This window comes from Pseudorca crassidens, chromosome 12 (assembly GCF_039906515.1).
Source record: "Pseudorca crassidens isolate mPseCra1 chromosome 12, mPseCra1.hap1, whole genome shotgun sequence".
In the NCBI taxonomy this organism is placed as follows: Eukaryota; Metazoa; Chordata; class Mammalia; order Artiodactyla; family Delphinidae; genus Pseudorca; species Pseudorca crassidens.
Window position 1 is genome coordinate 48,178,840 of NC_090307.1, and position 22,284 is coordinate 48,201,123.

A 22,284-nucleotide genomic window follows, 5' to 3' on the forward strand; every position below is an offset into this window, starting at 1 on the left:
CCTTTCCCACTGAAGCCCCCCAGTCACCTGATCATTGTTTTCATATCAGCGTGTTTATCCTAAGTGAAAATTTTATGCAAATGTTACTTTTATTATTCTTTCAATTTAATTTGCTTGCATCTTTTGCTCATACTTTTCTCCATTTAATTGTAAAAGAGAAGGTATATATAAATTTTATGTTTTTGTCAGGTACCAGAGAATTATTAACTTGGTTAGATTTCTCAGTTGTTTATTTCTTCTTCCCTCCTTCTTTTTCTTTTTTCTACTTTCTTCTTTTGCTTTTTTTCCTTTATTCCTGTTGGATTTTAAAGTTAACAGTCAAAATCTTTTCTCGATGGAAACCAATAGTTAATTTTTGTGTGTTTTTTAAAATTAAAATGTCTCTATTATGTTAAATTTATATAGGTTTTTGGAAACAAATTCCTTAGAATTAAATTGATTGGTTTTTCTGGACATAAAATTTACTAAATTACTAAACAGGACTGTAAGTTACAGAAATGGATTGCTTTCAAAATATTTTTTGATTATCCAGAACTGTAAATAATGATTATATTTTGTACATTTTTAAGACTTTCAATTATTAAATTAAGTGAAAATTAATATTCAGTATTCCAATTTAGATTACAGTACGTTCAATTTTCCAAGCTTTTCATATGCCTTATATTTAAATGTTTTAACAATGCAGAAGACCTGAAATATATTTATTTTATAGTTGTAATATTTATACTATTCATTAGTATATTACAGGATAATATTACTTATACTTTACTATTTATATATTATATGTATATTATATATTATTTACACATAGATTTTCTGAAGCTATACATGCCTGCAGTCTCTTTTGTCTTTAGATTTCATTTTAAAGTATGTTTACTTTCCCAACCCAGTGGAAAATGAAAAGACTTCAGTTACAAAAACCCCTTCAAATGTTTTCCCTCAAATTGGAATTCATGAGTCCTTATAATTATTCTCACACCTGGTCTAAAGGTTTTATCTGATGCAAACGTGAGCCAGTGAAGCTACATGCAGGACTAATTGTGCGCTCACTGTACCCCAAAACAACCAATTTAGGCAGAAGAAATTTGGGATTCTCTTAAGCAGAAAGTAAGCAAATTCCTTTATGAGATTGCGTATAGCACTACATGATCAAGTTCTAAAAGCCATTTATGGGATTTTACACTTAATGCCTGAGGCCAAAATGCCTCACACAAAGGCAGAATTTCTTAGTTTACCAGCCTATATGTGTATCATCAGTGCTATACTGGAAACCAAGGAAGTAGAAGAAATCGAAAAGGAGCCACTTTTGAATAATACACTCAGGAGAGGTACTGTTGGCATGTCACACATCATAGTGACAGCACTAATCAAAAAGATGATTAGATCAAAAGAGTGATCATTGCATGTTGATGACTTTAAGGAATTAATAAATATGTTGGCTAATAGCAGTCGTTAGAATCCTTAAAGAGCATTATTCATTTTGGAAAAAAAAGGAGGATAAACTTTTGTAAATCATACATTCAAAGACCCAAATGAACACTTTAAAGCAAGATTTTAAGCAAATATTACATGAGGCTGATGCTTTGGCCATAATGGCGTGAAGGTATAATGGCTATAAATGGTATGAAGATATAAACATCAGGAATTTAATCTGAGAGCCCCGTGATTCTGTTAGTTTTACTCACCTAGAAACTCTTGTATATAAAGGTTTGCTCATAAATCTTAAAACCACATAAATTGATATTATGAAAATAAATGGCAACAGCTTTATGCAAAGATCAGGGATTAGAAAACCATATTTGCTGATATATACCAAAGTGCCCAAGCTGTCCAAAGGACACTTTTTTTGCAAGAGTTTATTAGCTAATAGAAAAATGGATTGTGAGTGTGTTTGAATGTTGTTCACTGCAGATTTGTTGAAGGAGAGTTATTTGCTTGAAAAAAATAGCCTATTTAACTGACATTTTGGAGCACCTGAATGAACTTAATTGAAAATCGCAAAGGCCATGTAAATAATAGTACACATACTCACCAAGCTTATGGATTTGAAACAAAGTTCAGCTTTGGAAAAAGGATAAAAATGATTCATTTGTGATGTTTAGTTGGTGTTACATTTTAAATCCTAAGGAAGAATTATTGACTGTTAGAGCAATATATATATGCTTGAAGTCAAGTTTTATCATTATTTTAAAATACTTAGGATGAAAAAATATGAAAACTTTTGCATTTCCACAAGGAATTTCAACATTGTATTTGTCAATTAAGAAAAAGAAGGACCAGGAAATTTAATCAGTATATCCCTCATGGTTCATGACGAGAAAGAACTTTCTGTCAATTGGAGAAAAAGTGATGAACTCTGTGCTACCCATTTGCTACCACCAACTTTTGTGAATAAAGTTTGCCTTGGTGGTAATTATCAAGCATTTGATGTCTCTGTCATAAAACTTGTTATTAAAAAGGCATTTCATGCAAATAAGCTCAAATTTCTTATTAAAGATTTTTAAAAATTCTTTTGTATGGAAGTTTTATGTATATTTAATAGTCAGTATGTTTCCCAAAACTCTGTATTTCATTTTTCTTATCATAATTATATGCTATAAAGAAAATGGAATGACTTTTTCCACCAAGGTCCATATGGAAATTTCCAAACTGTCTCTAGTGTATCCTACTGTGCATGTGTGAAAAGGATTGGTGGACCCTAAATGGTTCTAGGAAAAATTGTTCCTCAAATTGAAACTCAGAAAGGGCCTAGAGTAAGCGAAGAATATCTAAGCAGATAAGCAAACCTGCACTTGGTAACCTTTCTCCATTGGAATCTGTAAGTAAAAACACCATGAAATCCTTAATGTTGAGACAGTTCTTCTCTACCTTCCTCCCTATCACTTCTTCACTAATAGATAGCTAGCTAACTCCTTAATAAATATTGCCCTGTCCCCATAGAAGGAGAACGTCTGTTAACACTGTGAAACTATTTCTGTTTTCCCAATATGCCTTCAGAAATAGCAATTCATGTGGGAAAAAAATACAATAAAAAAGTCAAAGATATATTTAGGCACAAAACTATTTTACAGTGTTCTCTTGTAATTGTTTCTAAATATGGGTGATGTTTTACTCAGGCAAAAATTATAAACTGTATGTGTGTATTTGCACATTTTCATTTCTGTGGTTTATGTAGTGCTATTAACTGCTAATACATTTAATATATAAGATCCGTGGTTTGCCATTAATATTTTATAAGGATATTATGCTTTTATGGTCAACATTAATTTGAGGTATGGCTTTAAGAGTCAAAAGTACTTTAAAATAATTATTTCACTGGTGTTTAATTTCATATTAATCATGTTAACAAAGTTTTATGTAGGCTAGAACACAGTAACTATATATTATATGTAAACTATGCAATGACTCTAATAATAAATTTCTTGTTTAATATGATGATGTTTTTTGGCACAAACATTTAATTTTGTGTAGAGTTGTTTTAAATTTGAATGATCCAGTGGATCAAGTTTGCTTTTTCGGTTGTCTAAGGCAATTTATTTCCTTTTCTCCTATGTTTTGAAATTCTACAGCTTCTACTCTAAGTTATTTGAGCACTTAAGCAAAATTAACGTCTTAATGTAAAGAAGATCGTCAGAAAAAAAATATTTCAAGTTGAGTTCGATTGTTTTTCAAATAACAGAATTTCAGCTTTATTACATGTCTGGTAAAATATTATGACTTTCATGAAACTACCTTCAGTATCTCCATACATAGGGTGTTTATGTAAAGTTATTGATTCAGTTATATTATCCAGCTCCAGCTAATACCACGTTGCGGCAATTCACTGGAACTCACGTTTGGGAGAGACAGGATATTGACAACTATCTACTCCTTTTAAATATCTAATAATATAGCTAGTTCCCCTAAAGGAAGTATTTTTTAATTATGAATCGACTTTATTTTTTAGAACAATTCTAAGTTTACAGAAAAATCGAGCACCAAGTGAAGAGTTCCATATCCACCCCACCCCATAGTTTTCCCTATTATTAACGTCTCGCATTAATGTGGCACATTTGTTACAACCAATAATGATACATTACTGTAAAGTCCTTAATTTTACTTTAGGATTCACCCTTTGTGTTGCTCAGTCCATGAGTTTTGACAAACGCGTCCTGTCACGTATCTGCCATCACAGTATCATACAGAATAGTTTCACTGCTAAGGATGCATTTTAATTTAAAGTAAATGTATCATCACCTTTTCTTAAAAACCTATACATTAAAAAATGATCAAACTGCTTCATATTTTGGAAAATAAATGTTGAAAATCGTATTATATTACTCAGAATTCTTTACCTACTATCCATTAGGAAAATATGTTAATAACAGAAACAGCGTGGTTCCAGTGAACTATGTATTTCTCCTCACAAGTCATATAACTATGATGTTTGCCTTCCTCATCTCAAAGTGGAAATTTACATCTAATCTTAATTTTACCATGTCCCTTGAATATCTCGTTCTCCCTTTCAAGTGGCTTCTGTCCACTCTCCTTTTTATTTTTAACCAGGTTTTCTGGTAAACATATTTTGCCATAGTCCTCCTGAAAACCGTTTTGAAAGTCCATAACTGGTAAATAAATATATTATATAAATTATAAATATGTATTAGTGCTGTAACTGAGATTCTATAACATAGCGGTTTTCCACTTTTTCTATTAATTTCTATGTTTCTGTAAAAACTTTCTCCTAAGTAAGTTTCAGCGCTTGGTGCTAGGGCAGAAGTGAATCTGGTCAATTTTGAGAAAATATTCATGGTGCATCTAAGTCATAAATGAACAAAACAACACACAATAAACGCTGACCAATGGTTAACGAATGGAATTCGTGTATTGTCCATTTAGTAGACTACAGAGTGGGTGGTTTCAGTGACAGAAATTTATTTTCTCACAGTTCTGGAGGCTGGAAGTCTGAGATCAAGGGGCCAGCCGGTTTGGGTTTTCTTGAGACCTTTCTCTCTGGCTTGCAGATGGCCATCTTTTCCTCTGTGCGCACAATGGTCTTTCCTCTACGTATATGTGCATCTATGTCCAAATTTCCTCTTCTTATAAGACACCAGTCATATTGGATGAGGGCCCAGCCATATGAGCTCATTTACCTTAATTACCTCTTTAAAAACCGTATCTCCAAATATACTTATATTCTAAGGTACTGGGAATTAGGGCTTCAGCCTGTGAATTTTGGGGAACAGAATTCAGTCCATAACACTCATTGAAATTAATAAGCTTTTTAATTTGCATGACTTGAAAACAGTAAAACCTGGTAATTATTGATTAAGCATGTGAACCAGGCATATTTTGTGCATTAAATCACAACCACGGGATGAAATCAGGATTGATACTTCACTAAGGAGAACTTTTTCATTTGGCAATGGACCTTGAGTTGAGGTATTGATTCCACTGGTTGAATGTACAAAGGGAATTATGTAATACAAGACCTTTCTCTAAAACTGAGTAATGTCCCAAATGCTGCTTATTTTAATATTAAAGCAAATGAAAATTACCAGTTGTTTTAAAAACCCAGAACAATTTAATAACAGAAATATTAAACCAATGGGGGCAGGGGTATTAGAAAAGCGAAACAATTTTAAGTAACTAACCATTATGCAATTTCCTCCCACGTGTTTTCTCCGATGTCAAACTCTCTGGGATCACCCACTTCTCATTCATAGGATGTGCAGTGACCCTTTGTAGGAAAAGGCACATGTTTTCCTTCTTTGCTAATACATTTTTTCAAAGGCCTGTATCTTTCCTAGCCTGCATCTTTCTGACACCTGAATCCAAATAGGTAAGCTGAGTACCAAATTAGCCGAAGTCAGTGGCAGTAACAGTGAGTGTGAATTTTTCTCATTTGCCACACACTCTCATTAGCCTGTGAGGGGCTCAGCTCCTCCCCTCTGTGGGACATTCAAGCTATGCTCCAAATGAAGAACTCCTTTTTAATATGCTAGTTACTTTGGTACTTTCAGAGATCTAAATGTGGCATTACTCTCTTCCCAAGCATCTATCAAGCCTCTTTTACTTTACTTTTGTTGTCTATTAAAGGTTTAAGACGTGAAGATCCCTTTGTGCTCCTATAAGGCAAACAACCACTAACAGTCAAAAGCTTGGAGAATTGGTGGCTTTCTGAATTTTCTTCCGCATCTGTAGAACAGATAAAATGATTCCTACTTTGGGTGGTTATTCTTAAGGTTAAAGTAAATAACCTTAAGTGTCTTGTTCAGTGCCTAGCATTCAACGAATGTTAATTCATTTTCTTTCACAGCCCAACACCCTAAGTGTTCATCATCATATGAATGGCTAAAGATGTGGTATACACACACACACACACACACACACACACACACACACACACACACACACACACACACACAATGGAATACTACTCAGCCATAAAAAAGAATGAAGTTTTACCACTTGCAGCAACATGGGTGGACTTGGAGGGGACTATGCTAAGTGAAATAAGTCAGACAGAGAAAGACAAATACTGTATGATATCACTTATATGTGGGATCTAAAAAATACCACAAACTAGTGAATGAAACAAAAAAGAAGCAGACTCACAAATCTAGAGAACAAACTAGTGGTTACCAGTGGGGGGAAGCGGGGAGGGGCAATACAGGGGTGAGGGTGGGAGTCACAAATGATTGAGTGTAACATAGACTATAGAGATGTCCTGTACAACATGGGGAATATAGCTAATATTTGGAATAACTGTAAATGGAGTGGTGTAACTTTTAAAAAAAATTTTAATGAAAATTTAATAATGTAAAAATAAAATTTTGGGGGCTTCCCTGGTGGCGCAGTGGTTGAGAGTCCGCCTGCTGATGCAGGGGACGCAGGTTCGTGCCCCGGTCCGGGAAGATCCCACATGCCGTGGAGCGGCTGGGCCTGTGAGCCATGGCCGCTGAGCCTGCACGTCCGGAGCCTGTGCTCCGCAACGGGAGAGGCCACAACAGTGAGAGGCCCGCGTACCGCAAAAAATAAAATAAAATAAAATTTTTGTGTTTCATGATGCTACGTTTTATTTTTAACCTAATCAGGATATAGCATTAGATGAATAGTTTTTTTTGCCTTTGTGGTATAATTAGTCTTACGTATTTATTATCTTCTGCAGTGAAGTTTAGCAACTGCAACGGGAAAAGAAAAGTACAGTATGAAAGCAGCGAACCAGCAGATTTTAAGGTGGATGCAGATGGCATGGTGTATGCCGTGAGAAGCTTTCCCCTCTCCTCTGAGCACTCAAAGTTCCTGATATATGCTCAAGACAAAGAGACTCAGGAAAAGTGGCAAGTGGCAGTAAAATTGAGCCTCAAACCAACCTTATCTGAGGATTCAGTGAAGGTAGAGTATCCAAGTATGGCTTTGGATGGAGTTATGTTTGCAGATCAGAAATGTGCAGTTTGAACTAAATACATACTTTGCATCACATTAATGGGTGGCCAATATTTGACTTTGTATCAGCTTCATTTGCTACAATAGTATTTTGCTGTTTTTAACCTTATAAGATGCTTAGACAAAATATATTATCAGCAATCCTAAACTGTATTTGAAAGGTTTGTTTATACTTTGAGATTTATAACTTACTTTAAATTAGAAGTAGTTGTTTGTTTTAAATTTCTTAGCAACTTGATAAGGTGTTAAATTTAACCACAAAATAAACAATTGTTTGTAAGATGTCACCAGCCAAATTTATTAGATGGGAAATACAGATTTATAGTAGTAGAAGGAAAGAATTTCTGTCAAGGAGTACTGGGTTTTTGTCTTGTCTCTTAATAATTAAATTGAGGAGTATGAATTATTTATACTACCGACATGACTTTTAGGAATAATATACTCCCTCTGGTGGAAGCTGCTATAAGCCAAGATAAAATAAATAAGATACATTTCTAACAGAGTAAAGTTCAATTCAGTTCAATATTTATTGAGCACTTATTTTGTGTAAGGCACTATTTTAAGAATTTTAAATAGAAACGTTAACTTCTTCAGTAAAGTTATGATAACATTATTCTGAATATTCTAGTCCTTTGAGTTGATTAATATAATCTCAAGTCCATGATTTTATGACTTTTACATTTTGTATATTTATTGTACTGTGAGAGATAAGAATACACACATTCTTTTCTGGTATTTCATTGTAAATGTGATATACACAGCCATAATCAAATATGAATAAATTTAGAGAAAAAGATATTTTTTCTCTTATACCCATGTTGGACTTTCATTATGTGACATGTAATTTGTTAATCTATTAACTGTTAGGGGAAATCATGTCATTTGGGTACTATAAAGTAAGGAACTGGTAACTGAGTGAAAAGATGCTTTGGTTGTTGTTGATGATTCGCTGTGTTCCAGCAAACTAGCTTGGATCTTTGCATTGAAGCAGCAAGGGCTAATGGCTAAAATGTCTACAGACATAGGGAGAAACAGAAGAAAATGTTGACACCCAGCAGAGATTAATACCCCATGTGCAAAGTGGGTCATCTCCAGCATCCATCACGACTGACATAGGTTTAGAATAAGTACAGCATTAATTCTGTGGGATTTAGTAGGGTCATAAATATTTGAGACGTTCCTTAGCAGTATGTATTAAACTTCTTTTGAAATCCAAATTATATTTTAGCACATCAAGATCTAAATTTAACGTACACAGTAGCACATTACCTGAACTATGGTTTAAACTAATGAGAAATGTATAAAAGGGCACTATTAAACTTTGCTCAGTATTAACTGCTATCTAAGATGGCTTATAGAAACCGCAAATAGTTTACACAGCTGTGCCACATAATAAATTTTTTGGAATTCAGTTTTTCAGTGAACACTGTCACCCACAATTTTACGGTGTTTTCTATTATTTTAATAGGGGGATGAGGAGAGGGCCTCCAGACCTGTTTTCTTGTTCATAATAAACTGTGATTCCTACGCTTACAGGTATCCATTGATATTGATGTACTTTCAGAAAATGTTTTCCTAGTACTCAGGAATGTCTTCTTGTATTTTAATGCAAAGGAATCACGAGAAATTGAAGAAATAGTATTCCCAAGACAATTGACTAAGCACAATGGCTACCTACAAAGGCAGAAGAGAGACTGGGTTATCCCTCCAATCAACTTGCCAGAAAACTCCAGAGGGCCTTTTCCTCAAGAACTTGTCAGGGTAGGGTGGCACAGTTTCATTGATCTCCATGGCATGTGTCAAGTGTATGTTAGAAGTGCTTTTGTCTCTTTTTTCACAAGGTAGAGTTTACAACATGTATGTACTAAAACATATTTTGCTTTGTAGTGATGAAATGTCTGTAGTGTTATAAACAGTCTCTTCTCCATTTTTTCATTACCTCAGATTATTTATAGATAGAGCACTCTGTGGGTCAGTCCTATATTTCATGGATGATAAAGTTTGTTCAGTGTCTGAATACATACGCCTTAGCTCCAACATGCTTCACACCCACACCGTACCCTTTCCCACACACCTTAGCTTCCCTGTCTGAAATCTGCACTCCCCGTGATGATCTTTGCCCTCTACAAATAGCTTTTGGGCCAAAGAAAAAATAAAGGGGCAATCATTGCTAAAAATGCCAGTACCAAGTGCGTTTGAGAGTTTTCTAAAGAAATAAAAAATGACCTCTGATACCATTAACAGACTCCCTGGGGCTGTGCAAAAACATAGGCTTTCAGAGCTGAAGAGTGAGATTTTTCTCCATTTACTCTAAATGCATACCATCAGACCCAGAGAACAAAATGACGGATATCTCTACACGTTTAGTAAAATGAGCAACCTTTTATTTATTACAAAAAGAAAATAAGACAAAGTCATTGTATTCCCACCTAGTAGAAAGTAAATGTTTCTGTATAGGATTAATTTAACATTCCAACAGATACATACAGAAAGCTGTATTTTTTAATAAGTCATTTATTTGTGTTGTATAGTCTATGGTAATGAGCATTATAATTCAGTTTAACAATGAAAGACGTAGCCCCCCAATCGAGGTGTTTTCTGTGTTTCTACTTTAATGGAGAATGAGAAAAGAATTTTGCCTTAGCTAAAAAAACAAAACAAAACAAAAACTGGATTCTGTTACTGGATTAAAGATATCTACCTAATACACAAATATCTTGTATCATCACCTCCAAACAGTATTGCTCAGCTGGCCCTTTCTCTGTACTGTTCTCCTTCCTCCCTTTTTATAACCTGTTCCTATGACCACTCATAAAAATAAACTTATTTTTCCAGGAATTGTTGTATTTGGAGGAGAAGGCAGTGAGCCTATAATGGGTGTAATTTTTAAGAGTAATAGAGATATATTATAAAATCATTTCTTGCTTGCTTTGTTATTAATAAAGATTTTGGGGTATTAGGTGCCACCTTAAAATAACATGGGAAGCTTTGGTTGCAGTGAAAAACATCAGCACGATGCAAGTACAGGAATCTCACTTCCGGGCTCAACCATAATCTTAGAGTTCCCATGTGAGGCTCTTTCACACTATGGTGAGACAATTATTTCTTATCCTAACTTATGCAAAAAGTAAACAATTTCTATCTTCATTAAATTGGACACCTGTTACAGGGTTAAATATTCTAACCTCCAGATTCCCAGGAGAGACTTTGATTCTGTTTAAAAACTGATGCTCCTTAATTTTGACTTTTGCACTACTCCTAGTGTGTGTTCTTTTAGATGTTAACATTGCCCCCAGTCCTTCTGGTGATAGGTGACATCTCGTTTTGAAGCCCATCACCCAGCAGCAAGGAAAAGGGACAGGACAGGCAGAGTTTCAAGGGTTTTCTGGGAAGAGATGGTATACGTTTGTAACTGGAAGAGACCGTGAGGTGTGGCATGCCCTGTCTCTGATAATGAGCTTATTTAGTCCCTTGTTTAATGTGATTGTCTTCTTGACCCTCAGATCAGGTCCGATAGAGATAAAAACCTCTCTCTGCGGTACAGCGTAACTGGGCCGGGAGCCGACCAGCCTCCAACTGGTATCTTCATTATCAACCCCATCTCAGGTCAGCTGTCAGTGACCAAGCCTCTGGATCGCGAGCTCATAGCCCGGTTTCATGTAAGATTTCAGCCAGCTGATAATTCTCTGTATTAATACTCTTCCAAATATGTGCAGGGTTTAACATTTGCCTCTCACGTCAGTCTTAAAGCTTTGATCCTGATTCTAACGCCAGAAATGTACTTGTAGCCTTCTCAGTTTATTTTTAATAAGTTTACTTATTGTTTATTTTATTTATTTGTTTATAGTTTTTACCTTACTATAACTTAGTTTTCATAAAATTGATGAATGCTCATGGTAAAAAACAAACAATGCCAAGAAGAAACTAAAACTGCTTAAAATCATATTACTGTTTACATGCTGATACTTGCCTTCAGATACGTGGCTAAGAATTTATAAGAACAAATTTACATGAAAGGGGTCAATACTGTTTCATATAAATTATATAAAGACCACAACATTTTTAATGGCTGTATAGTATTCGTTGAATACGTAAACTATCATTTTAATAGCAGTTTCTTATTAATATACATTTATGTTTGTCATTTTATCTGTTCCTGCTGGTATTATTATTACCATTAGAGTCGTAGTAAATGGATAGCACATTTTTGTTTTGTTATTTGTTGGTCATATTAACTCCAGAAAGATGTGCCGTTTTGGTCTGCCTATTGGGAATTAAGATTTCCCTTTTCCACATAACCCTGCCAATACTTGGTTTCATCAATCTGCCAGTCTGAACAATCTTTTCTTAGGTATATTATCTAGTTATATTTCTTATGCAAATTTTTGTGTTATTTTTCTATTTTATTCATTTTCCTATTAAGTTATAACAGCTTTTGTATATAGTTATATGTTCATATTTTTTAATATACGTATTTGTTTGAAACTGATTTAAAAATAATTTTGTAATGAGTATTTTAAAACTCAAGAATTACCTAATATTAAGGTCTAAATTCCAGAAAGCATTTTTCTTTCATTTTTTTCTAGTCATGCTTGCACATTTTTCTGGAACAAGATTTCAACAATTTTTTCATGCATTTAATATAGAAACCTAAGTTGATCTTTATTACTTCTCCAGTTTCTATAGGAATTACTAAAACTTTTAATGAAAGTATCATTTTCTCTTAGAAAAGAATATTGGCACATTGTAAAAACTTCAAATAATACAGAAATGAAATTTTTCAAATAATACAGTATTAGTAAGAAAGTGAAAAGAATTTGAAATCCCAGTACATAAAACTAACCATTTTCTTTTTTTTTTTTTTCCCTAACTTTGGTGATATTCTGTAAGATATTTCTCTGTGCATAGAGTCATAAATGTATTGTTTTGAAGTTGGGATCATTCTCTGAAACCAGCTTTTGTCACTTAGCAATCATAAGATTTAGCATCTTTCCATGTCAGTAAATCAGTGTTTATTTATATCATCATTTTTGATTGCTCTAAAGTAATTTTAAGTAATTACCTACTGGTAGATATTTGGGTAATTTAGTTCTTTCAGTTGTATTTTACAACTACTGTATAAATAATGTGACAATGAACATCTCTCTGTACATTTTCGCATTATATCCTTGGAAAAATTTCCTAAAATTGGAATTATTTTGGTAAATATAGTGAAATTGTTCTCTAGAATAGTTGTATTGTGTTGCACTACCTTCCCACTATATAGTAGATACTTTCCACTCCATTATCAATTCCAGGCATTATTTATTTATTGCCAGTACTATTGGTAAAAGAATTATCTTGACGTTTTAAGTTGCATATGTTGAATATCATGATATCCTTACTCCTGTCTTATGTTGAATTTGGGCAGGGGGTTGTTTATCTTTTTCTGTACTCTTAAGAACCTTTTATCTACTAGCGTTGTCAATACATGGTTTGTCATATATTTCCCCATTTGTTGTTTATTTTTAAACTTTGTTTATAGTTTTTACCTTATTATAACTTATAGTTTTTACATGGTGATGTTTGTTGCTGTTGTTTTAATTTTATCAGGCATTCTGGCTTTCCAGAGATGTTGATAAAGGTTTTTCCCTCTCCAAGATGCTAATCTCCTCCATTTTATCTGTTTTATTTATTTATTTATTTTTGCCTCTAAATGTTCAACCTCTGTGGAGTTTAGAAGAAAGGGATATAGATCCACTTTGCTTTTCCTTTACGGCCAGCGCAATTATCGCAACACCATATATTGAATTAGTATTTCCATTGATTTAGCATGTCATTCCATACTTTTTACTCCACCTGTGCATGTGTTTGTTTTTAGACTCTTATTTTTCTCATTAATATATTTGTTGAATTTTTTGCACTTGTACAAACTTTTAAGATTATTGAAGTTTTGAAAATTATTAAAATACTGATATGTGGTAGAGCAAGACTCCCCTAGATATAAACAGGCAAATAAGCATATAAAAAACTAAAAATGTTTTAAATCCGAAGTCTCACTCAACTCCCTCCTCCCAAAGGCCTTGATTGTTCTATCAACCAATTCTTCTAAAATCCTTAAGGAACATGTAATTCTAATGCTTTTTATATTGTTCTAAAACATAAAGAAAGAAGTAAAACTTGCAAGCCTTTCACAAAAACATCACATTTATAAGAAAACTTAATAAAGGCAGCACACAATAGACCAGTCCTTAATTAGACTAGTTTCTAATTTATGAATATAAATAATATCACTATCAAAAATTCTAAATATCTCTTCTGTACGAATTCTCACTATCTGAACTTCTGTGGTTAAAACTCAGGAAATAAATATTTTCAGGTCAATTTCGGGGTGAATTCTTGATCTCCAGATTCTCAGTACTTGCACGTAAATGAGCAATATCCGTAACAAAATAGAATTAATTATAGAATGGCCGGGATAGTTCATTATTAAGAATCTCTTAATGTAATAAGAGTATTATTATTATTTAATACCATCAATGTATTAAATAAGTCAAGGGAAAAAGGAATTCTTTCTGTAGGTGTTGAAAAGGCCAGTGTAATGAAATTTACATTGTTTCATGTGTTAACCTCTAAATAAAAAAAGGATATGTTGATGATTCTTTAGGTTGATAAAGCATATCCGACAGAAATCAGCAGGCAGCATCATACTTAACAGGAAAATCATAGAAGCATTCTCTTTTAAAGAAACAATTCAGTGAACAGTACATAGCTTTTGAAAAGATTGAAATGGTTTTCTATGTTCCGCATGAAAAGATTTTGAAGATATTTTGCCAAGAGTAGCTGAGTGATTATATTTGTTTAAAAAGGAAGAAAAAGATAAAATTTCTAGAAAAGTACCTATAATACTGAGAACTCAACCTTGGGAGAGTAACAACTGCCTTATGTACTTTTAATATTTATGAGTGAGTGACTTTTACAATTAAAAAAGAGTCAAAATTCCTTGTACACACCTAATTCTTTCTAGATTCTCTCCTTTTCTCTTGTTCTCTATGACTATTCTAGGCCAGTACCACATTTTTAATTACCCTGACTCTTGTACGGACTTAGCAAAAGGATTTGGGAGCTGGACAGAACTGGCTTTGGACAGGGGCTCTGTCAGTAAACAGAGTAAAGTTACTTAGCTTTTCTGAAGCTCAATTTCCTTACCTTCAAATGTGGATTTGTTTCTACCTCACTCTTTTGTATATACATTAAACGAAGTAAAATCCCTAGAGCTCTGAGCAGGGTGCCTAGCAGATAGCAAGTGGTGACCTTTTGCTACTCTATCTCCCCTAATTATATAGAGTTTGGCTAACTTAAATTTTGATGGGACAAATAGCTTTTTTTTCCCCCTTTGGCCATACCACGCTGCTTGTGGGACCTTAGTTCCCCAACTAGGGATCAAACCCGTGCCCTCGCCAGTGAAAGCTCGGAGCCCTAACCACTGGACCACCAGGGAATTCCTTTTTTTTTTTTTTGATGGGACGAAGAGCTTTTGGTTTTCAGTCCATCTGTGCTGTTTTGGTAGCATGGGTATGTTGTCTTTTATCTTCTCACTCGAGACCTAAATCTGTTAAATTGTTTTGTTTTCTAATTACTCTTGCAGTTGAGGGCGCATGCAGTGGATATTAATGGAAACCAAGTGGAGAACCCGATTGACATTGTCATCAATGTTATTGACATGAATGATAACAGACCCGAGTTCTTACACCAGGTTTGGAATGGGACGGTTCCTGAGGGATCAAAGCCTGGTAAGTTCAAAGATCATAATTTGGAGATTGCTTGAGGAAATGCAATGTAATCCAACACGTATATAAGCAGGATAAGGAGAAATCACGTGAGCCTTTTGTGTCATTTTCTTTCATTCATGCTGCTTTTAGGCAAAAAGGAAGGTAACTTAGGGAAAAACAGACTGAAGAGAGAAAACAGAAAAATACCCCTCTACGGCCTACAATAACTTTTTCCACTTTTGAAAAAATATATGCTACAGTATCTGACACTAGACTGTAAAATCTATACAATCCTTTGATGCTGCTATGGTTGATAAAGGCCATAGAGCTAGAAAGTGAACGCTGGAAGACCAGGGTCTTTCTGTTTGTAAAGTGTAGATTTTATCTTACGAGTCGTAGCAGCACCTAAAACAACTGGAGTGTCTTAAAACACGTGGCGTTCCTAGGACCAGGCAGTGGGGCAAAACCAAAAGCAGAGAGGGGGCTTGGTGACAGCTGAGGTTCTCTAGCTACACAAGATACTTCCTTTCAGGGTGACCCTAATGTCTTCTGCAGCCCTTGCATTTAACCTAGTGTCATGGAAAGTGACCTAGCCTAGAAAGAGCAGCTACCAGAAAGCCTCTCGCCATTGCGAAGTGATATTTGACCAAGATTTTAGATTTCTGTACTGAAAACCCCGTAAACTTCAGTCACAGTGGAATACCAAGGCCAGAAAGGTCTCTTGAGTTTGGAAAACTTGTGGACAAGAAAATCAGTTGGGATAGAGGTGGTAAAAGGAAACATTTTGCCAGCTTTCCTGAGATGTTTGGGTATTTAGAGAGACTTAATTAATTATAGTTTAATATTTTGTATGTAAGAAAGCCTCGACATTTCAGCTTACGCTATGCGTTTCCTTCGTCATCTATACTGGATTTGCATAAGCCAATTTATAGATATAGCCAACTATGCCTTAAACTGGCACTTTTCCTGGTCCAAATACACTTGTCTGTATCCTCAGAAGAGTGGGGTGTGCAGGCAGCTGGGTGGGAAGACAGGGCCTGTGCCGGAAGTTCAACCATCTGTGGCTCTGAGTCACATTTCAGAGTCGCATTCGTCAGTATTTTAAAATACAGGAAAAAAAAAAAATCAAAAAATGTTAAACATATCCTTACTAAAACACAAGGCTTTTACATATATTCTAAGGATAAATAAACGTTGTGCTTTTTTGCCTGGGGAAGGTTTTCGGTCTTTTAAAATCATTCATTCTCTTTTTTCCTCTATTATTTCTAATTGTATCAAAAGTATTGTTTCATAAAACTTGTCAAAAATAAACCATTACAGATATATTTATTACGCATCTGACCATGAATTGCCATAAATCCCTCCCATAAATAAATGACTCTCAGTGACCAGGAGACATAAAGACATTTCGTGAGTCGATTTCCTGCAGTGTAAGTTTGAAAACATCCTTCTAGGCAAGGTTTGATAATGTCATGAATCTTGAGTTAGACTAAGATGCAATATTGTAAGCAGTATTTGGTTCAAGATTCCAAAACATTTTTTTTGTTTGTTTCAACAATTCATTCATTCAACAAATGTTTATAGAGCACATGCTGTGTGCCAGGCAGTGTTCTGGCACTGTGGATACAGCAGTGACAAGTTAGTTGTGCCCTGTTGGAGCTTAAAATCTAGTAGAGGAGAAATGTAAAAGGCAAACAAGCAAGTAAATGTGCAGTAAAATTTTGGGAAAAAGAATAAAGTTGGCACATCATCAAATAGCGTGTCTTGTTTAGAGGGACAAGCTCTGAAAAGAGATTTGAATTATGTGAACAAGCCTTCGTTAATTCTGGGGCAAAAAAATGTACCCTGTGGAGGGAACAGCAATGGTAAAGGCTCTAAACTAGAACTGACCATAGGGTACTTACAAAGATGGTAGACTGGAGATGGAACATTTTATAATCCAGTTCTTATAAAGATCACAAAGAACAAACCATCTTTAATAGTAACTACTTTTCTCTTTACTTCTCAGTTGCACAGTTTGTCTAGCTAGTTGGAATTTATTTGATCCTGGTGCTTTGTAGACTTCCTTTCCACAATATCTAGTAAATTGAAGTCCCTGAGTTTGTTACAATGTTCTTTTAATCTCCTAGGAAATAATGAACCACAATGCAAAACTCCCTATATTCAATGTACCAAAACAGTCATGCATGGAATGATTCCTCACGACCTCAGTAAATGGAGTGTGGGTCCTTACGCAGCTGGCTTACTTTCAGAGAGTGACTTAGGCATTGGGGAGAATCATGCCCAGCATGTCATTTTAGATGTTACTGCATAACGGAAAAAATACGGCAGAGGGAAGGCATTGGTGGCCATAAAAGAAGTTTCAGATGGCATCTATGTTACTTATTATTTGCATTTTATATCAGTGAAGGTCTAAAGGGGTTCTTTCTTTGAATCATACAGTGAATTTGTCTTCTAAGTATATGGAAACATTGAGTCTTTATAGATGTAAATTTTAAAAAAAATTATTTTCCTTTCAAGCATCACAACCATGTTCAGTATTTTTTGAATTGAGTCCTGTTCTTATCAATAGTGTTTTTAATCAAGTCGAAATGATTACATGTTGCTTTGAAAAAGTGGAATGAAGATTGATGGAGAAGGTAAATATACCTTCCGTTTGGGAGACGCTGACATGAAGTGTGACCATTCATTGTCCATGTCTGCTGTGTCTAGGAACATATGTGATGACGGTCACTGCAATTGATGCTGACGATCCAAATGCCCTCAATGGGATGCTGAGGTACAGAATCCTGTCCCAGGCACCAAGCAGCCCTTCGCCCAACATGTTTACAATCAACAACGAGACTGGGGACATCATCACAGTGGCAGCTGGACTAGACAGAGAGGTAAGCCAACCGACATCTGTATTTGAATTTGTTTGTAATCTTAAAAGTGCACAGGGTCACATACAGTTCGTCTCCAGGTAATAACGACTCCGCAAGATGATTCACAATGCTCACGGTCACGAAGAAATCTGTTGTACTGCTTTCTACAGAACTTCAAGTTGGTCAGATGATCTAGGTATACTGGATAAATCTTTGCTGGTCCATGTAATATTTAATGTGATCATTGACTAAGTTATGCCAATAACCCTCTGGCATCTCATTTTTACAGTTCTTGGCATATTCTGTTTTCCCTCACATTCAAAGGTTTTGGTGAGGAATTAAGTGAAAAATCATGCCCAAATAAAGTATACATAAATTTAGGATAATTTTTAATGTTCGTATTTCTAAGAGGCTACAGATAACATGTATGATGAGTATTTTTGTGGCCTCCTGATTTAGTGCAGAAGAGATGATCTCCTTCCCTTTAACTTCAAATAAGGTTAACTTATTTAACAGGTTTGAACACCAAGAATGGCATTCATTCTGCTGACAAGCCTTTAAAGTTCTAAATTCAGAGAAACACATTTCTGGCCTAATATTTTGTTGCAAAGGCATAAAATCTTGACAGTATTGAACTATTATGTAGTATCACAGGCTGAGAGGGAATAGGTATTTCAGTCATTCCAGATGGGTCATCTCGCTGTGACAGACCTGAGCCCATCATGCTCCGGCACCCTGCTGTGTTTTGTTCACGTGATTCCTTCTGCCAGGAATGTCTTGCCCATTTTTCTTGATCTTGAACCTTCCAATTCTTCATGCTGCCATTCAAGCCCTGTTTATATCCTTTCCTGAAAACTCTAGCCCTCACAAATTTTTTACACCCTTTCTCTATTCTGTTCTGACCATTTCCTTAGAGATTCTCAAGGTCATTAGTGACCACTGGTGATCACTGTGTGAGTGAATTATCCAGGTGCCAACTCATAGAGATCCGTGCTTGTAGATTTCTGGCTGAGCCAGCTTTTGTAGTGATAAGACCTCATATTATGTGTGTCAAAAGGAACCAACCATTAGACCTACCATACTAAATATTATTGACAAGGATTTTAGGAGTTGGTTTTTATGACGCTTTATTTGCCTTAGTAAGTAGCATCCACTCGAATTGGATTGAAGAAAACATTACTATTGCAATTCATTATATACGCAAGATAGTGCTAGCAACACTTTAATAAAGTAATATGAGCCAATCAAGATTACTTAATTCACAACTGAGCTGAGACCTTACTTAAGAGTTAGATGTATGGCTATTACATTGTGCTTATTAATTCCCACGTGTCAACAATTCCTCTAGGAATGTTTTGCACCAGAGATTGTTGAAATTTAGTTTTTGCAGTAGTACCTTTAGTTCAGTGATATTTGGAACATGTATGTCTTTACACCTCTTCCATTACTGTATGAAATACTATTCTTAAATGTCAGTAAATTCAGCATGAATGCTATATTTTTTATGAGAATATGTTATATTTTTTAATATTGTCTCTTGAGTGCCAGGCTGCTCACATACTAAGTTGGTACAGCTCATCTCCCAAAGCTAATATTTCTCTTTCATTTCACACTCTCATTGTGAGATACAGAAATGGGGCTTCATCTTGTTTTCATACGGTAATATTCACATTTAGCCTCACTGTTTTATGAAAAGCAAGAGGCATAGAGAATGAAAGATAGTTTTGCCAAAGCAAACCAACTGTATTTAAAAATCAAAGAGACTGTATTTAGTTTAGAGGGTGAAAGTCGGAAGTCAGGCTGTACTTTGGGTAAGGATGTCTTGCGGTGAACGGAAGCAGCTATCCACGACCCGATGAAATGAATGTGGAGGTGAATTCAAAGCCGGTGAATCACGGGTTAGATACAGTATGAGAAATTGCTCCTTAACAGTGAAATTATTAAACACAACAACGAGTTACTAGGGAAAATTATAGAAAACCTTCCTTTCCTAAAAGTCATTTAACATGGGGAAAACGTCTGTCTTGGGTGGTTTATGGTAATTCTGCCTGAGGCCGGAGGGTACCTTATTCTGACATCTCCAGGCCTCCGTGCTGGCTGGAGATGCTCTTATTTCAATTAGAATTCACAGTTTTCTTTATGTTGAGTCATTTCCGTTGTCATCCTCCCAGGATGGATGACACCTTTAAGTGATTCCTAATCACTGAAATGCTTACTGAGATTCAGCTTTTTATTTACCTTTCATCTCCACGTTTAAAAAAAATTCCAATTCTTGGGGTTTTTCCAGGCCTAAAGCTGTACCCACCATACTTGCCAGTCTTCAATTTTTTAATCTCCACCTGATTTCTTTTTTTGGGGGGGTTTCCAAATACATTTTTTAAAATTTATTTTATTGAAGTATAGTTGATTTACAATGTTATGTTAATTTCTGCCGTACTGCAAAGTGATTCCGTTTTACATATATCCTTTTTATCAGTTTTATAAAATATTCTTTTTCATGTTCTTTTCCATCATGGTTGATTACAGGATATTGAATATAGTTCCCTGTACTATACAGTAGGACCTTGTTGTTTATCCACCTGACTTCTTGTTGCCTGATTTGGTGGTACCCATTCCTGGCATTTTCTTCTTTGCTCCAGCTTTTATATGTCCATCTCCTGCCCTTTTCGGTCAGGACTACTGATGAGTTACCCTCTGCTTCACTAGGTTTGAATCATTCTGGCTTTGCCTGTGATGGGCTATTTGACCTTCAGTGTATTAACCTGAAACCTCAGCTCCCCCGTCTGTAAATGGGGGTGATAATATTACATCTACTCCATGGGACGGTTGTAAGGATGATGTAACGCGAGGCAGAAAGCATTCAGAATAGTGTCCAATACATACTAACTCTCATTTTCCCTGCTGCCATCGTAAATCCATTCCCAGCATCCAGTTACGATCACCATCACTTTGACTCTTCATCATAATTTTTCTCATGATGAAGAAAGAATTATGCTTCCTGTTTTCCACGCCCAATAATATGTTTACTCGTGCCCTCGATTCTGTGTTCTCTCCTGAAGGAATGTTCTCCTGTTTCCTGTGGTCTTGGTCTTCCCTCCTCTGCAGGTTCCCTCCTACAAACCCCACTGGTTCCTTCATAATCCACAACCCACAGCATGAAGTCAGAGCTCTTTAACGTGGCGCTCCAGACCCTCTAGCACACTGGTCCCAAAGCCTTCTTTAGTCCAAGCTCCTAGAATTCCTTACGTCCTGCTAAGGAGCCACTGATGCCCTCCGCCCATACAGCCACATGTCAGTCCTTGTACAGATCTGAACTTATTCTATTCTTCTCTGTCTTTTGTTTCCCCTGCCTGAAGATTTCTGTCCCATCTCTCTATAGAGCAGGCTAATGCTCGCTCTCCAAGAGCCGGGTCCTCAGCCCCTCCCCAGGGCACACACAGCGGCGTGTGTTCCTCCAGATACACGGAGACCGTGTTAAGTGGACAACATACCTGCCTGCCAGCTCCCGGTATTCACTGAGGTCCATGTGCTCCTCTTTTCACCTTGAACAGGAACCTGGAAGAAAAGTTCAAGTTACTCGATTTTCTTCTTGTCAACAGCAGACTCCTAAGAAGGGCAGCCCATACTCACCTCTCACCCCTCCCTTTTCCTGGTCTCCTTGGAATCTGGCTTTCCACCTCCTTCCCCCACTCAGGATTCACTCAGGCCATGCCTGTATTCCCACTTGCTTGGAGGGCACTCATATAGCACAACAATTAATGGTACAGACTCTGGACTCAGAGAGACCTGGATTCAAATCTTTTCTCAGCTGCTTATGACTCGGTGTCAATGGGCAAAGCTTCCCTGGCTCCCTAAGCCTTGGTTTCCTCCTCTGTAAAATGGGGATGAAAACAGTCCACCTGCCTTATAGGTTTATTTTGAGGACTAAATGAGACACAATGTATAGTGTGGCTCATAGTTAGTGCTCCTTTGCAATAAATGTTATTTTTTTATTATCAAGGCCCTTAGAACAGTGCCCCGGTATACAGTAACCATTCAAAAAAAATGTTTTAGCCCACAAACTTACAAGGTAGATAGCACTGTCAGCCCCATTTCACAGATGAGGGAACTGGGGCTTTGCATTTAAGAATTTGAACAGGGTCACGAACCTGCACTCCCCTCCCAAGTTCTCAGACATTATTACTTACTTGTCCATCCTTGAACTCAATGCATCTTTTCAAAAGCAAACCTATCATCTCCTT

At 35.8% G+C, this 22,284-nt stretch overlaps 1 protein-coding gene across 1 annotated transcript in view; it reads left to right on the top strand.

Annotated features, from left to right (window-relative positions):
* CDH2 (cadherin 2) overlaps window positions 1–22,284 on the top strand; it is a 213,274-nt gene that overhangs the window by 144,625 nt on the left and 46,365 nt on the right. Inside the window, exons 3-7 of the mRNA XM_067699411.1 lie at window positions 7,151–7,377; window positions 9,043–9,189; window positions 10,932–11,087; window positions 15,056–15,200; window positions 17,892–18,064. Of these exons, the coding sequence (XP_067555512.1) occupies window positions 7,151–7,377; window positions 9,043–9,189; window positions 10,932–11,087; window positions 15,056–15,200; window positions 17,892–18,064 (848 nt within the window). The remainder of the gene's footprint in view (window positions 1–7,150; window positions 7,378–9,042; window positions 9,190–10,931; window positions 11,088–15,055; window positions 15,201–17,891; window positions 18,065–22,284) is intronic.